At 33.0% G+C, this 19,432-nt stretch overlaps 1 protein-coding gene across 3 annotated transcripts in view; it reads right to left on the bottom strand.

Moving 5' to 3' along the window:
- The window catches only part of LOC106130319 (amyloid-beta-like protein), a 149,505-nt gene extending 133,941 nt beyond the window's left edge, over positions 1–15,564 (bottom strand). For all 3 annotated transcript variants that reach the window (XM_060948262.1, XM_060948263.1, XM_013329137.2), the window contains exon 1: positions 15,436–15,564. In XM_060948262.1, the coding sequence (XP_060804245.1) occupies positions 15,436–15,501 (66 nt within the window). In that variant the 5' untranslated portion in view covers positions 15,502–15,564. The remainder of the gene's footprint in view (positions 1–15,435) is intronic.
- Between the last annotated feature and the right edge of the window lie 3,868 nt (positions 15,565–19,432).

Genomic DNA, 19,432 nt, shown 5'->3' on the forward strand with positions numbered 1-19,432 from the left:
TTGCTTAGTCAACCTGCTTTCATTCATCCACTTGACATGAACACATTATTACGATTAAACAGTGTAATCGATCATATATAACGTTGTATTCATACCTACCAAGAGAGAACCGATGCGTGAAATTGGAATAATCATTTGGACAAACACAAACAATTAGATTTGCATCAGTTAATTGCAGTTATGACAAGCCTCGGTAGACTATTTCAGGTATAATTTGATGCTAATCTAGTCATTGCATTACTGGGGTTGATTGCTATGAGATGTTTGTTCAAGAAAGATAAACTTATTTTGATAAAATTGACAGAAATTTTGTGTGACACTATAAAAACTGAATAAGACCAGGTAAAGCATATTGAAATATGTGTAGTGTTACTATTTTTTAAAGTTAAGAATACCTCACAGCAATTTTTGAAACATTCAAATATCTATTTTATTCTTAAATCAAATTGTTAAGATAGCTTTAATTATTTATCTATCAACAACCCTTCTTCAGGTCTAGAATTATCGAGGCCTTATACACACAAACTGTCCGACAAAGACATTAGCTAACTTCAACATTGAAATAGTACCCGGCCAAGCGCATCCAGGCCTCCAATAGGAAGTGGGTTTGACATCTGGTATTGACTGAAGGCATTGTGACGACTGCACGCTCCACTGCCTCGTAAACTGACGCTGGTATTAGTGCTACATATGTGGTCATCAGAGTTACTGGCTTATATGTTAATTTGGAAACGAGAATTTCAGAACTTAGGATTAAATCAGTATCAGATAGAAACATTCAAATGTAAAAAATATATTAACTGTTTATATAACTACTAGCTATCCCGGTAAAAGGATGTTTTGCCATATAAATATTTTTTAAGCAATTTCTAGTTAAAAAAAATTATAAGGGTGGACAACCCTTATCACTAAGGGGTATGCAAAATAGGCGTTGGCCGATTCTCAGACCTATTCATGAGAATCGGTCAAGCCGTTTCGGAGGAGTACGGGGACGAACATTGTGACACGAGAATTTTATATGTCAGATATCAACTCTGTTTATAAAACTACTAGCGACCCGCCCCGGCTTCGCACGGATACTAAACATATCTCTAATAGAACTAACTAAAGGACCGCCCGCAAAGCGGCTAACTAAGTCTTGCTCACTTCGCAACGGGCCGTGCAGCAGAAATCGTAATATTTTAATTTCACCACAACTTCAAAACCAAACGTCCAATTTTAATCATTCAAAGACCAAATATTATCTACATAAACTGTACTTATTGATGAAATTATTTATTTTGATAAGGATTAATAGCATGAGTAAAAAAAAACGCGTTTAAATGTAGACCAAAAAAATTCAAGATTTTTAAATAAAAATGTGGTTGTTGTGCCTCACTCGACATAGATAGGTATAGTGTGTCGCGGACTTTTTTGTAGATATTTATAAGATCTACAATTAATTAAAACATTTTATGGTTCTATCTTTTGTAGTTTAGGCAGCGTACGCAAAATAAGGAACTTTTTGGTTGATTTTTTTCAGTTTGTGTCTGAAAAATCCAAATATATTACGGAACCCTATTTTTTTCCAAAATAAAATATAGTCTATGTTACTCGTGGATAATGTAGCTTTCGAATGGTGAAAGAATTTTTAAAATCGGTCCAGTAGTTTTTGAGCCTATTCATTACAACCAAACAAACAAACAAACAAAGTTTTCTTCTTTATAATATTAGCGTAGATAAGTTGTTTCACTCTCGGCAATATTTGTGACAGACAAAAAGAGGACTTCAGAGAAGCTATGAATACCTGTTTATTCTAAAAAAGGGTATGTGAATATCAATGTAATTTTATAGATACTGTAAACCGCCGCAACCGAGTTGCGGTTGGAAAAAATAAAAAAGCTCGAGGAACATTAATTATTAAGTAAGTAAAGGCACAAAAATCTTTAGATTAAAGGTAAGATAGATTTAAACATTTAACAATACTCTTGTTAGAAGGCACGTACTTACATCTATAAGATTTCATATTGACTTGCGAATAGAAACTGGATTATCTGACAATGGAACTGACTGAATGTGGCGCAGACGAGCTATTGTCACGAGGAACGCCTACGCTCCGCAAACTCTGACTGACGTAAATTGGCAGATATTTGTAACTCGACTCTATTCTTTGACGACCTGTGCGACATAAAGATTACCTTGGAAGTCCTAGAAGGTAAAGTTGGAGCGAAAATACAGGCGGGTCTTTCAACCACAACCAATTTTCTGAGCTAGTTCGTGAGTCATAAGTTTTTATACTCATTCACATTTTTAATGCAGACAATGTGCATTCGTCTACGATTAAGATTTAAGAGATCTATCTATATTTTTAAATTAACGCCAGATGAAAATGCTCCAGTGTAGTTACAAGCCTGCGATAAATTTTAAAAATTAATCTATTCTATTCTAATCTAATCCTCGAAAAAAGCTCAAGCGTATAATAAAATATTATTTCTTGCTACACAAACTTAACGGTTAGTTGATGCAATTACATATAAAAGTTAGTACATATCTAAAGTTGTCAGAAAACTTCTATCGGAAATCTTAATCTTATTTTGAAATTTTGCCTCCAAGCTCTACACGAAATTAAAGAGAATATTTTAGGTAGACTTTCCGATCAGTAACATTTTTCCGCACGTACTACCGCTTCATGAAACTTCTAATCCTAAATTCCAAAAATTTCGAAAGTCTTCCTATAAAAAGATCTTAAAATCAGTTTCCCCTGTTAAACAAAATGCAATAACGAAAGCGTTGTTTCTTTAAAAATTACCTCGGATAAGTGAACTTGTAAATTATTCAGCCTCAATTTACCTCTTGAGTATGAAGCGAAATTCATTTTTCACAGGCTGAGGCTTGGAATAAAATGTAGGTACGAGATTAGTTTATCCCTGGCGAGGGTCGGGAGCCGTCTATCAGTGTTTAGGTCCGTCGCTATAGTAACTGGGGCAGAAGAGCCTATTTGACGCTCCATTGGGCATTTTGTACCTCTAACGATACGATGTAATATGACTATAATGAAGTTGTAGCTATTTTGTCACTTGCAAGGCCTTTTTCAGAAGAAGGTTAGAGTTGATCGCTCATCAACGAATAATTATAAGATTAGAATGATTTGATTGAAATAAAAATATTAAAAAGATGCAGGGTTAATATTAAGTGTTAATACAAAGTTTTTCTCTTCAAAGACAATAAGCAATATTACTAGACCACTGAACAAGTATAACTCGTATATGATATAAAAATGTTAACAAAAGGATGTAAAGTTTTGCAGTTATAAAAAGCAGAAAAACGTTCATAATAGCTGTAATCATAGAGCATACTGCTATGGTTACAAGGATCCTCTCATTAACTGTACAATGAGTAGAGTACTTGCGATAAATTACAGTTCTATACATTACGTAAACGAGTTTCCTAATTAGGTACTCTATCTATAGATATTGCAATAAAAATTCTTATATACGCAATTTTATTGTCATCGCTCTTTGTTCTTTTATTTCATGATATATCTAATCTCTCTCTCTCTAAACCTAAATCTAATCTAAAATATCTCCTGTCTAGTCAAATAAATAAAACAGACTCAGTTTACTTTATGAATTAATTCTTTATTAAAAAGAGTTAGACTTACATTTTTTGGTCCAACGTCATAATGATCCTCCTAAACCTAAAGTAAAAAATTTCGACATTCGACATATTGCAAAATTTTTTTTTTGATTATTTACTTTTTCTTGAAATTGTTATTATTATTTAAAGAATCTTTGGTAACTTTTATAATTAAGCTAAATTAAAATACTTTTATTTAGCAGACTGTACTCAATCCGCAAATAGTTCATAATTACTAGACGGGCAAGGACAGACAATCAGGTACAGTTAAACAGGCTCCGTCGGTATCCAGCAATTCTTTTTTTGCATATCATACAAGAAGTGAGAATGTTTTTTTTTCACTTTGGACTACATTCGTATACGCAGATGTTACTTTATAAAATGGATTGGATGAGTAAAAGCTACTTTGTAATCTTGAATGCAAAGTTGACGTAAATTATCTATAACAAGGTTTTTTGTGGGTTTGGTTTGTATTGTTCGATAAGAGGCAGTCAAGCCAGCTGTATTCATGATCAGAGTAATCTTTCACAAAAAATAATAGTTTAAAAAAACTAAAAAACTACGCTTTTATTGCTAATCAAACTAAAAAATAGAAAATAAAAATTAATGACAAAGGAATTCAGTAGTAGCAAGTCGAACAATCAGTTATAGTCAGTTGTAGTAGTAATTACCTCGGATTAAAATTATAACAAAATTAAATTTATAAACAAAACAATTTAAATCAGAGTAAAAAGCGTGGGGTGCCTGATGTAGTAAATATTAAAATCATTCTATTAGCATATATTTATGACAAGAGAGTTATGAAAATGAAGTAAAATGCACCCCACGCTTTTTACTCTGATTTAAATTGTTTTGTTTATAAATTTAATTTTGTTATAATTTTAATCCGAGGTAATTACTACTACAACTGACTATAACTGATTGTTCGACTTGCTACTACTGAATTCCTTTGTCATAAATTTTTATTTTCTATTTTTTAGTTTGATTAGCAATAAAAGCGTAGTTTTTTAGTTTTTTTAAACTATTATTTATTTTCTATTTTTTAGTTCGATTTGCAATAAAACGGGTAGTTTTTTAGTTTTTTTATACAATTATTTTTTGGAAGTTAACACTTCTGGTATAACTATCTTACTAGAAAAGACTTTCGCAACCATGCGCCTATCGCCGGAGGTTTTCACAACTAACTTTCTTAAAGTTATATGTGGCCTGATTGGATTAAATCTCATAATATTCTCATCATCATGATTCTTTTTAAGGCGATGGGCTTGCAACCTGTCACTATTTGAATCTCAATTCTATCTTAAAGCCAAATAGCTGAACGTGGCCTATCAGTCTTTACAAGACTGTTGGCTCTGTCTACCCCGCAAGGGATATAGACGTGATTATATGTATGTATGATGATTGTTAAACCCAGTTGAAAAGAATTTTATAGTGATAAATCACTGTTAATAATATTTTTGACTATCCAGCAAACGTAATAATTTTCGATTGTGGCCTTGCCAGGAATCAAACCACAAGATTAAGAGGCAGATTGATACAGGAACAAAAATATTTCAAACATACCTCCACTGCCTTTACAACCAGGAACGCAACAAAGTTTATCTGAAGACATCGTGGCACTTTCGTTGTAAAACTGTCTTTCACAAAAACAAACACAAACTTGGGACTCCTATCTCAAATAATAAGGTACTTTTTACAGGAGTCCTATCTCAAAATATCTGCACAACACAGTAAACACAGTCAGAGTCCAATCTCAGATGATAAAATCACACGAATATCCGGAAGAACAAAGCTCGACTCAACGGAAGATTCCAAACTCCAAATAACGACAAGTTATCAGCACAAAACAAAGTGCAAATAGGTAAATACACAGGCACCGGTAAAAAACAACAGAAAGAAAGTTTACTTACAGGTGTTCGAATCGAATTCAATCAAAACTTACTGCAAAACTTATTTGACATAAAAAACTGTCACTCATTTTCCAAACGAGTATTACAGTGTTGCTATTATAAATAGGCAAAAGATACCTAATGTTAATTCAAGAATTGCATTAATATGTTAAATACGTATTAAATATCGCAAAGTTCTGTAGGTAGTAACTTTATTCTTGTATTTTTGTAAATTTAGTTGTTCAATTTTCATTTATTACTTTTGTTTTATTACTTATTTATTTTTTATTGTTTTAAAATATTCTACTAATCTACTATGGTTTCTAATGGTAATTCTAAATGGAGCAATGCGATGAAATAAAGAAGCCTCAGGTTAATAGTAACATTATATGGAAATATATTACATCTCTTTTTGACTCATTATACGTCAGAACTTCTTGGTTTCTTGTATGGAGATTACTGGCACTGGTGCTATCTCTGTCTCTCTTACTCTCATACGAAGGATCTAAAAATGAATTTATTAATCCTGGCAGTTTTAATAAGGATAATGAGAAACTCTTATCAAAATATTGCATTGTCATCGGTCCTTGATACGTGTGCAAAGTTCCAAGTTGATCAGACGTTTAGAAATCAGTGAAAATTAAGCTCAAAGATTCCGTTACATACATACATACATACATACAACCCAAGCTAATAAAAGCGTAGTAAAAAAAAGGTCTGTATGTATGTGAATTGGAACACCGGTGACCGGTAGAGCCACCGAATTTCGTGTTTTTAACACTGATAACTAATTTAAACCGGTATGTTGTAAAATTACTTTAAGTGATTTTAGTATAAAAACAAGATTATCTTTATAAACCCACATAAGAAAAAGCTGGCTTCTTTTTGAACGAATATAAGCAACATTTTAAAAATTCACGCTACGACCCTGACCTAACTCCAACCCTAGGTAACATCGTTCATCTACTATACATATAAAGTGTGCGCCTCCCTCCTCGAGCCATGGCCATTCTTGTCAAACAAAAGACTTCTACACAAACTGCATAGTCGGGAGTTACTGAAGACGCTGTGCGATCGGGCCACGAAAAATGGCAGCTTAATATTCGTTACGAGACCAAACATCTAGTGACTATTCTTTAGCTTATTCGACTAGTTGTGCCTTACGACTCTGCGTCTTTGTAATTTTTAATTGCAAATAATGTAAGGATTTTATCATGATTACTTGTGAAAACAGAATCCCTCGAAAGAGTGCATAAAGTCGAATCTGAATAATATAGAAATGGTGAAAGTAAATTTTTCAACACCAAGGCAATATCAAAGATTTTTCAGGACTTTTACCTACCTAATTTGTACCTTTTACTTATGAAAGAAAAACAAAAGAAAACTAAACCTTATAACCAGCCCAAAAACAAAACTACAACAATATCATTTAAGGAAACGCCACTTGACAGAAGCTGTACTTTCATTGTGGTCTAATCGATTTGCACTAAAACCTTCCGAATTTGACTTCTCGTCGGCGACCCACTAACCTCGATCAACCTTTTTATACGCAGGCAGTATCCGGCCTCTAGACTCCCGAATCTTTTTAATAAACATGAATGAACTAAGTAAGAGGTCACATGCAATATCACGAGCGGCCAAAACTTTTTGTTTTACATTTTTTCTACAGTAATAATGATAATAACAATGTCCACGGCATATGTTCATTCTCATTTGAAATGTTTTCTATAATTAGAATCAACATGAAGTTTGAAATTTCACATCTGATTATGGTAATGTTTTAAATGTAAATAATCCACCTTATATTTCATGGCCCCAACGAGTCTAGGCTTAGCGCTAGTGCAGGTACGCCATCTTGAAGATGTGGGATTAAATTTCAAAGAGGTGTTCTTTCTTAAAATTGTAGGCGGCGAGATTGTGGACAGAGAGCTTGTTCTGTTCCATTGTTGGGGCGAAGTTATGAAAACCTGTTTGGAAAGAAACCTAATAAAAGCCGCCAGGAACGCTAACTCGTCAAATTAGTTTGCCGTCGTAAAGCTGAATATATTTCAGAAGCTTATTTCGGGACATCAATTTCATGAATGAACGTAAAAAAGATGTTTTTGTTCAGGAGATGATCCTGTTTGATGGTGTTCAATTGCGAATTTCAGCTATTGTAGTAAGAAAGCGCATACTTCTACAAAATAACATAATCCGAAGAGCCGTATCGTCATTCCAATAATATTTTGTTTTAACAAATAAATTTTAGGCTATAAAGCTGTTAGAGCCTAAGAGTCTAAAATGCTTACCCAAAAATAGCAAGGTTTGAGAGTAACATAAGTTCTATAATGAAGTTTTCACGACATAATGACAAAAGCCCTATAATTAAATTTCTCATTTGAAAACTTGTCAAATTTAATTTCAATCTTACAATCAGAGAAGTTTTAAATTTTCTTTCTGCTTCTTTGAAGATTTGCAAGTTTCAAAAGAATTGTGAATTGAAAGTTTAAGTTTACTTCTTGTGAATTGTTCATAAACTAAGATTGGAATAAATTTAAAAAACAACTTTTATTTTTAGATAATTAGAACTATTATAAATGCCGTATGGTTCCCGGCACCAATAAAAAAAGAATAGGACCACTCCATCTCGTTCCCATGGATGTCGTAAAAGGCGACTAAGGGATAGACTTATAAACTTGGGATTCTTCTTTTAGGCGATGGGCTAGCAACCCGTCACTATTTGAATCTCAATTCTATCATTAAGGCAAACAGCTGAACGTGGCCTATCAGTCTTTTCAAGATTGTTGGCTCTGTCTACCCCGTAAGGGATAAAGACGTGATCATATGTATGTATTATATACTAGGCATCTCTCTCTTATCTCTTCGTGTTTCACCTTTCGCCGCTACTTTAGGGCACAGGACCCCCTTGCATTTCTCTTTCCAATTTATGCATAATATCTAATTAATTTTCATCTTCATAACATTTGACCCGGTTACATCCTTTCTTCTCTAGAGCCTTTGTATAGCCTTGAGTCATTGTTTCACGGCCATGGTGGGATTTAAAACCTGTGCTTCAAGGGCGTCACGCATTAAATTCAGGCACCTTTAACGATTCGACTTCAGAAGCTCTATGTGAAACCCACATGAAGCAAATTCCGCCTGACCTCCATAACCTTGATATAGGGGAGCATTATCATTACTTATATCTTATTTAAAACAAAACAAATTTACTTGTCATATAGCCCATATTTGGGATGATATAAATAAATTTATCACTTAACGGAATCTGAATTCAGAAAACGATGTTCTTAATAAAGTAAGTATTCCTAACGATACATAACACAAAGATATAAATGATAGTTCGTCAAACACAAACAGCTAACCGTATCTTTATGAACTAACAGCATAAAGACAAACTATACCAACTTACTCCAATGAATGTCAAATTCAAACTGCACTGAATAAGTTAGTCTGCAGTGGTCCGATTTCAAGCTACCTGCTGTGCATAGCCAAGTTTTCAATGGACCACGCACTGCACTGGAACACAGTATAACTTTGGAGGAATTATTTGAAGAGGAAATTTTCTCACAGCCTCGTAATAATATCGTGGATGAATAATAGAGTACAGTATTTTTGGTTGGCAGATGCTGGTCAACTTATTTCTGCAAATGTATTTCACTTTCAAGTCGCAAAGCAGATTTGAAACTAACCTACACCTATCGTTAAACTAACCCAAATTGGGTTTTCCCACGTTCAGTAAACATCACGGTTTACAAAATATTTACCACCTTTTTCCAAAACCCCTCACCCCAATTACCAAATAAAGTACATAATTAATCAGACCCTACAAACTCCAACATCTTATCAGTTATCGCACGCATCTGACACAAAGGATACGCGAGACCGTTTTCAAACAATACCACAGACCCTATTAAGCCGCCCAAATCCTTTAAAAGAAAGAAAGATAAAAGCGTACCAACACCCGCGGTGTTGCCAGAAAATTCATTTTAATCCCCACTCATCGCATTCCAGAATTAAAAACTTGATTAACCACTTTAAAAGCCTCGCCCGGAATATATCTGGGTTTTAAAACACTTAATTCCTCCTAGATTCTATTACTAAAGCTTATTTCTTCCACACAATACTATTTGCAGCTACTAAAGTTTCATCAGATACCAACTAGATGGTTTTCCTACAAAGAACCTTTCGTTTTGTGTTTGCGCTGGGAAAGAATAATGGAATTTTCTCGTACTGCTTAAAAGCTCGAAGAATTCAGTGTTCTACTTTGAGATTAAATTATCGTAAAATAGGTTTCTTTGCTCGTTTCCACTAAGGCCCTAATCACTGATAAATATATTATTAGCTTAAGTAAAATGAAAGATTTAGAACCTAAATCTTCCAACTATTCTTTATATTTCCGTGAGTATATTCTTATTATACATACCTTTTCGAATTGTTTAGGTAAATCAATATTCACATGTCACCCGGACCACGTCAAAGGCTGACAAGGGCAAACACCGAACATTTGCCTGGGAGACTTATGATCCTATCAGTGAACTACAAACAAACATACCAATTAACGTTCCACAAACAGTGGTTGTGGACACAAAACTATCTAATGAAGACGTAGGTAGATAAGTCGCAATTATGATTTACATACTTTGATGTTATAAAACCTTTCTAATATGTAGAAGAAAATAGCTAGCCTCAGGAGAAGATTTACATACAGCGATCAAATCATGTAATGATTACGCGTGAATTAAAAGTAATGACCAGCTATATAACATAGGTATAGACATTGCTGATGCACAAAATGCCATAGAACAGAATCACTTCAATAAAACGGCTGTAAAGAGCGAAATAAAGGAGACTACTATCAAAGTAGTGCTCTTTATTTTATTACAGATGCTATAAACGGGCCGGGTTATCTTGCACTCGTGCAAAGTCAAGTAAAATACACCCCAACAACCTAATTCATAAAACTACGCCAGTGGTAGGAGTAAGTAACGGAATTGCAAATTTGTAAAAGTTTTTAAAAATCTACATCTCTTTAAGTATTTTATGCTCCTAGTGTATCTATAACTCCGAAGAAAAATTATGATAAATGTCTTCTTATATATTTGGCTTAGCTGAATCCGGGCACAGAACATTCCAAGATTCATACGGCAATAAAATATGGAAATCAGATGAGTTTGACTGATTATTATCAGGAGGATATATTTATTATACAAAGCGAATGTTAATTAGATGAAATACATGCATAGATATAATTAAAAAAAATATATCTTTTTTTTAAATTACATATTTACAAATTACATATATAGTCACATATATATAGATATATATATATATATATATATAAATCTCTTTTTTTTAAATTACATATTTATAAATTACATATATATATATATATATATATATATATATATATATATATATATATATATATATATATATATATATATATATATATATATATATATGTGACTATATATATACTATATTGCAAAGACTGATAGGCCACGTCTTCAACTCTAAAATATATATAAAATACAACACACAACGGAGACAAAGACTTGAAAACGAGGAACGAATGTAACGATACGTTTTATCGTGAGTCGGCCATTAATCTATCGGAAAGGTTTGAAACTTCAAACGCTTTCAAAGCCCCGCATATATTCCGGTAGCGGCGGCTAGCACTGACTTCTCAAATCGACTGAAAACCTCGGACTTACTTTAACGACTGTTACATGTGAGCCTGGGTTTCAGAAGGCTTCACTTTATACGAAATGGAATGGAAAAGTTTGAAGTTATGAGGTAATTTATAGTTATTTTTATTTTAGTGGTCGTCCTTTATGTGGTCCAATAGTGGTTTTTCTGAATTTAATTCGTATTCAGGAACAGTTTCTTCAAAATATTTTCGGATGGAAATGTTTTTGGTAATTTTAAACAGATAATTTTAATAAACTCTTTAGTATTTTATGCAGTTTCAAATTTAATACTGAGTCTAAATTACTTTTTAATAAAATCTGAAGTAGTAGTATAGTACATACATAGGTACTTATTGATATATCTTACTAATGACGTAAACAGAGCCTCAAATAAAAGAACAGAAACAAAATACTGACGATAACTACATTGAGGTGGCAATCAAAAGGAAAACTGAAATTTAATATACGTAGGTACACAACTTATAATAGTTGAATTAAACAGCTGTTTTTAAAGCCTAATGCAAATTTCAATGTAATCTGAGACGCACTAGAAGCCAGTCGTAACAAGGGTTCAAGTAAGGGCAACGAACAGATAATTCGCGATGAGGGCTCTCAGAGCCTAGTCGAGACTAGCACGGAATCCTCTGGGGTGAATAAAGCTAATAATTTACAGAAGGTGTTACATGTAGTCTTCAAATTATAAGTTTTATTTTTATGCTTTGATCATTGTACATCGAAAAGAGGTAGTTCTATACTAGATCCAACACCGCAAAGTGAATCTAACAAAAACTCTTTTATTTTCTGTTCGTAAAAAATTTTGCATGTCATCAACTATTTATTCGCAAGAAAACAAATGTTTCTCTTTATGGATCTATCTATTAAGCTATGTACAAATTGTGATACAATCATTATGTCATAATTCCTTCTTAACCATTAAAATCAAAGATTCACTGATAGATAAATCTTTATTGATGTACCCATTAAATGTTTTCTTTAACACATAAAAGTTTACTAACGACAGGAACAACTTCAAAAAGATATTTTATAAGAAGTTCTAGACTAGACTCCAAGCCAACTGGATCATGAGAAATAATTCAGTTAGTGCTTAGTGCCGACATGTAAGACATAAAATGTAGTTGTCGCGTCTTAACCGAGTTACGACGACGCGCCAGCACCTAATTGGAATGAGTCGCCCATTTTTCTCCTTTCATACTTGGGTGCAGTATTGTAGGGTTTATACATGTTTCGTCATCTAATCGTGGTTTTAATTTCAAATTATTTCATTTTTAATATATTTAAATTTATCTAAGACTAATTTTGTGAGCCAACATTTGTTTTTGTTAATTTATTTATTAATATATAATTCGATCTCATTTGTTTCTGATCAGTTTGCCGTTAGTTTTACGAATCCTTTGAAAATTAAATTAAGTCTTTATTTATAAGAACCTCATAATTTATCTTTTTTTTTATTCATAATTCGGAATGGAATGATTAAAACCAATTTGTTTACTATTTTTTCATATGTTTAATTAATTTCATTAAACTTATAGTTTAACTTATAGATATCAGTATTGTTTTAAATATTATACATTTATTGATAGAATATAAATATCCCTCAAAATAAAAAAAGGAAAACCAAGATTTTTCGTTAACGATATAATATAATGTTCTAAAACTCAATTAGAAAGAATACGAAAGAGCTTAATTAAAATTAGCAATACGTTGCTGGAATAACATTTGCCAATGTAGAAGAACTACCCGACTTCCAGATTCCAGGAATTCAGTTCGAATTGAACTACAGTCAAATCGCAATTTAATTTAAAGTCCGCGACGGTAAGGCCTCGATGCCTTGCAGAGGATTCTAATCTGCTTCTCGGAAGTATATTAGATTCGAATACTTTATAAACAGCTGCCTATTCACCACCATGATGTTGTCTTATTAATCAGAGCGTGTCTGGATTTCATAACATCCTTCTTAAAGCCCATTCAGACTCTATGGACCAAACATGAACTGTTGAAATATACCATGACGTTCATTTTACTATGTTTGAATGCGCATGACCTAATATTGGGTATGTTACGCTATTTTGTTTCCGGCAAAGCACTATAGGGTTTCTCCTATATAGAAATTGATATATAGCATAGAAAAGGATGATTTGATTGAAATTATTAAACTATGGTGGAAAAATAATAATGACGAACTTGCTGCAAAAACTTAAACTTTAGTTGGTAAACCAAATCATTTACGTTGGTTTTAGAACCAAGACATGTGAGATACAATCGGTCAAACACAAATACGATTAACAAAGTCATGTTTAAGTTCACATTATGCATGTTTTTTTTAACGTAAGTTTTGCCAAATTTTATTAAATACTTCTGAAATTAATTCTCTCTAAAGCTCAGTTTCAATGAACATATAAGGCGCATTTTGAATACCTTTGTTTTCCTGTGATGTTCAATTTAACTTTTTAATATACAGTCGATGGTACTGTGATAGTGATGTAATCTTTGATCGTTAATAGTACTCTAATTACTAACCAAACAAGGTCATCTAGAGCAGAGAAATAGATGGACCACGCATCCTATCACAGTTGAGATGAAACCATTTTGTAAATAACTTCTTCATATTCAATGATATAAGGTTTAAGATATATTGAACTACTTCTATTAGATTTCATCTCATTTTTATACATTTTTCTTTTTGTATATTTTTTTCCTTATATCGTCATTATTTCCTCCGTTACTTTCTTACTTCTAGATCCCATGACTATTGTTGTGATATCTAGAATTTTTGAAATATTTCGTCTTTGATTCGGAGATTGATGACGTCAGAAAACCTTAGAATGTTGTTCTTTTTCTCTAAGCTCAGGACTTTTTAAGCTATTAATCGGAACGTTCTCAACGATGATAATATAAAGGATTATGGCTATCATAATCCTTTAACTTAAATTGTTTTTAGTAAGTTTTCTTAGTTTTTGAGTTATTGTTTATACGTCAACCTCCTCGAATTACTCAAATGATTTTTTACCTTGAGCGAAACAAGTGCAGCCTACCTATAAACTTGGGGTGTAAATGACTTTTTAAAAGACATAAAAAAAACATTTTTTATATGTATGTTTGTAACGCGATATCTTACGACCCGTTGGTCTGATATTTATAAAATTTAAAAAGTATGTAGATCAGTCAATAGAATTTTAAAGTTTGTAGGGCATCAAAATCGGTTAAGTAAGTAGTAAAAAACAAACTTGTCCGCGAGGTCTAGGTTTGCGGAAAACGACTGGTATTTTAAATTTAAGATCTGTATCAATTTCTTTTGGGATCTTAAATTGGTATTAAATCCATACTAAGTTAGAATCTGGATCAAAATGGATCAATTTAAGTACAATTACAGTGTGAGCTCTATGCCAGCTTAGAATTTTCGCTTGAAGACGTTGATCTCAGTAGTTATGCTAAATCTTCTGTACTCTGAAGCTAAGTCAAATGCCTCAGAGCCGCTTCAATATCTGATATCATAGCGTCCACTATAACAACGATTAATAGATAGTCCATCTTAAAATGTTAAGTTACAAGTATATGTTTAACAGGATTCAAGCTTAAAAATTTTCCTACTCGTTTTTAATTTGATCGCTTTTCTTCAAGCAGTTCTTACTGTTTTATCTCCATTAATATTTAAATCTTTAATTTCATTACTATCATGCACATTATTAATGAGTTTAAGTATAGAATGTTCTAGAATACAATCGAATACTGCTTTTGCATGTATGGCTTTACCCGGAATTTAATAGCTTAGGGTAACATTAACCCGCCTGGTAGTGTTTAACCTATACCCTTTTGATTCTTGCCGTGGAGAATAATCGCAAACAAAAACGCTACCAATGTTTGGTTTTAACGCTTCTTGTTTTAAATTTAATTCAAATCAATAAAAATAAACATTAAAAATTATATTTCATCGTCTCGTTAAGCATAACTAAGATCAACTTAATGTGACGTTGCCGTATTACGCAATGGACCGTTTTCTCTATAAACACATCAAAAACCGTCATGAAATGCTTAAAATAAAAACTTTTACGGCATCAGCGTCTCAACAAATCGGCTCTTTTCAGCGAGCCACTATTTCACACCGCGGTGAAAACATTACCGAACGCGTCAATCGATTTTCGACTTAGTGGCCCCGGCATGGCAACGCTGTCTATAAATTATTTAAATACATCAAACTATTTATATTAAATTGTGCATCTCACCTGTCCAGCATGCAGGACGTCCAAAAATACGGTAAAAACACTAATAAAAAGCACGGCGCGCGACATTTTTGCGGCCGCGGTGTCTCGTATCCAGCACAGCTACTGACGTTAGTATCACACGCCAGAAACCTGCGTACTAGCTGGACGGTACCGTACCGTAGTCGTACCTAGTCGTATAGATCGACCCTCCCGGGAGTGACAGGGACGGGAGACTTCCCAACACGGGCGGGAGGGAGAGGCAAGTGGGAGGATAACGCACGCGCAATGGCGTTAACGCAGCGTACAATAAGGACGGTTATCGGAGGGAATCGCGAATGTGTCCCCGTCTGGCTTTGTCTGGATTTCCCGGCGATGATGCATCATTTTTAAACAGCCGTGAACCGATGCTAATACGAATCTAATCGGGAGCCATTTCTCTCTGATGGAATTCTTGCTAAGTAACTGCTGAATCAACATAGGTATACTAAGTACATTATAATAGGTAGCGATTTTGAACTGACGTATTAAGTAGATTGCGTACTAGCTCAGTCTAAGCATATTAGCTATTCTTGTTTGATAACAATTAGAAGTTTAAGTATACGGCTATAATAAAATATTCATACCTAAGCAGTTTATTGTTAATTTGTTTCATTATATTGATTTATTTTACACGTAAATAGTAATGGACATATTTGTTTTTTGGCAGCCAAAAGAAAATTTGTTTTTACTGTATTTTATTAATTATTTCCCCTCAACTAAGCACAAGCCTTATTAATCTAAACCGTTTAATTAAGAAAATGAACTCCGATGTAAACATATTAAATTTCCATCACCTCTTTTAACGTGGGGGTTAAATTAGTAGCAATGATATTTCGCCTATCGCATTAAAATATCAAATAACAATATCCTTAGCCTCCGGCGAGCTACGATCCGATGTATCAAGGACTGCCGTAATCTTATAATAGTGTAGGTTCATCGGAATAGAATAATCTCCTCGTAATAGTGTATTAGTATGACCAATATCGGCAGATTTGTTTGTCTATAAATGTAGGTAAAGTGATTGGACTTTGTGGATCTTTACACTTATGGAGTAATCCCTAATATTAATTATATTAGCTTACGCATGATCGGAACTAATTATATTGCTAATCGTTAAAAGAGACTAAGGGAATAAGCACCTTCATCTGGTACAACACCACGACCCACGCTCGTTGCAGTTGTTTAGATTCCTTCTTCCCGTCGGTAGGTGCCTTAAAAGCAGATCATCTAGGGAAAATAAATTATTTTGTATTATATATTTTTTTATTACCTAAGACAATGAACTTAATTTTATCTATGGTTTATAATACAATCATAAATTATAATTAGGTACATTTGATATCTTCAATGAAATTGCTGCAGAGGTATTTATTCCGCCGCTTCTTCTATACTTGCGCTTTGGAAGTGGTAGTAAGTATTGAATTGGAAGGTCTTAACTGAATGCGTCAGGAACCACACTACAAAGTTTAAGAATTCTTTCATAAAAATAAATAGGGAAACAGTAACTACTATATAAAGTATGTGCCCGCGGCTTCGTCCGCGTGGAATAGTTATTTTGGGAATGATTGAAGCCCTCAAGGATAAATAATTTTCCCCGTTTTTTCACATTTTCCATTATTTCTTCGCTCCTCAGTTGCAGCGTGATGTTATATAGCCTAAAGCCTTTCTCGATAAATGGTCTATTCAACACAAAAAGAATTTTTCAATTCGATCCAGTAGTTCCTGAGATCAGCGCGTTCAAACAAACAAACAAACCCTTCAGCTTTATAATATTAGTATAGATGATCCCTAACCTTAATCTAACGACATTTAGCTACTGAGATATCCTGTTAATTACATGTTGGGAATAAGAACCAAAACTACTTAATCTAAACGAGCTTATTATGTATGCTAATACGATATTTAAGAAATTTAATTAAAACGCCCAAGTAATTTATACACAAGGACAACTTCAATACAAAGTGTGAATTATTCAAGCGTTAAATTTAATCTTGACACAATTAAATTTATATTTCCAAAGTTAAATTTATATTAGGGAAAGGTTTTCTTAATAATAAATAACTATAGAGAGAAAAGATTGGTGTTCTTAATTTCCTGCCAATAAATTTATTGTTGAAAAATCAAAAACGAAAAATGATATATTGATGACTTTTGGCATGAGTCAGCGGTTCACAAAGGCGTAGATAGAGCAAATAAAAAAGCAGATAAAAAGCATTGCCCCTTTGATCGTGCATTAGGGAGGGTGTCACCGTAAACAGATTTTTCAGAAACACGACACCGAAGGGAACTACCCTCTGGGTTCTACTACGAATCTGCTACGTTTTAACGTAGTAACTTCGAACTTTAGCGAACCAGCAAATTAGCATAAATTTGTATCGAAAGATTTGGTGTACTATGTAACAAAATAATTATTTCAACTGGTGTTTAAAACCTCATTCGACAAAACGAAATAAACAAAAGTAAATTAACTTTTTATTTAGTAAGTAAGTATAACTAAGTAAGTATTACTAAATAAGAATAAAGACGTTTGCTATTGCAGAGCAGAATGTCATCATCATATTTCGCTAAACCTATATATTTATTCATAAATACAAATTTTATACTTAATTACTAAAATTTAGAAAAGCTAGAAAAACAAGGAGTAGCTTCATAAGAAGCTCTACGTACGAAAATCGTTACATGTTCATAGTAAGGGCACTGCCCCGCTGCGACGACTACACCAACCGTTTTGTAGCCAAAAATTTGCCCATTTTGATAACGTCAACACTAACATGAACACACATTTACCAATATGATATTTAGGTAAAAAATGTGCCTGATGTGACACTATACGCTTTATACCATGTACATATAGCTATCTCGTTAGTTCATATGGATAAGGAGTCAGGTTAATAAGCCTCAGACTGTACATAAAATAAAACAGAACATATCAATCACTGGGGTAATCGGATCTATCTGGGCAATAAGTAAGTCATTTTGCAGAATTTGACTAAAATCGATTAAACTTTGTAATTTTAGAACTAAAATTTTAAAGCATTTTAATAAAGAAATATATTTAATATTGGTCTACCAAATTGAAAGGTTTTTTAATTATGACCACCTTTCTTGTACACTGCAAATCGTCATATTTTTATCAAAAGTCTTCTTGCTATCTGCCATTATTAACAGAGGTCCGAACATAAGAATGAACAAAGTAAAGTAGACCATAAAAAGAAATTGGAAACATTTCACTTGTTATGGGTAACCGATCCACAAACAGTCATAAATTACCCAGAGTCCCCATAGCCCTTAGCAATGGCACAGGCACTCAACGCCCTTACAGTCTCTCCCCTAGTGAATTCTGAAGCTGCTACGGTTTCTTGTGTCACTGCATAAACTGTACAAGGTTTATTTTTTTTAAATCTCTCTGTAATCGCTCATAAAAATATTAATATCTACATATATCTTGAGCTTTAATGTACAATTGCTTTTTATCATATTTTACTGATTAATTTAGCGAGCTAATAACAGACTCTTGTAGATTTCTAAATCATAACTATAAATTCTGGATTCTTCTTTCAGGCGACGGGCTAGCAACCTGTCAGTATTAAAAACTCAATTCTATCATTGAGCCAAATAGCTGAACGTGTCGTGTCAGTCTTTTCAAGACTGTTGGCTCTGTCTACCCCGCAAGGGATGGAGACGTGATTATACGTATGATATTTGCATTTACGTCACATCATACACTTTTAGTTGCGTATAGTTATTGTTTGTGTTAAAGTGAAGTGATTTTGTTTTAATACTTTTTAAGTTACTTTTACTTACTTTTTAAGTTCACTTAAAAATTTGGTGGAATAATGTACAATAAAAAATGGGTAACATTTATAAGAGTAATTCTAGCATTATTACAAAAATATAAAACAAAATATAAAAATCATTAAACTGAAACACATCACCATCTCTAAGACTCTTAAATCATTAAAAATTGCTTTAAAGCAAA

This window comes from Amyelois transitella, chromosome 15, assembly GCF_032362555.1.
Source record: "Amyelois transitella isolate CPQ chromosome 15, ilAmyTran1.1, whole genome shotgun sequence".
Lineage (NCBI taxonomy): Eukaryota > Metazoa > Arthropoda > Insecta > Lepidoptera > Pyralidae > Amyelois > Amyelois transitella.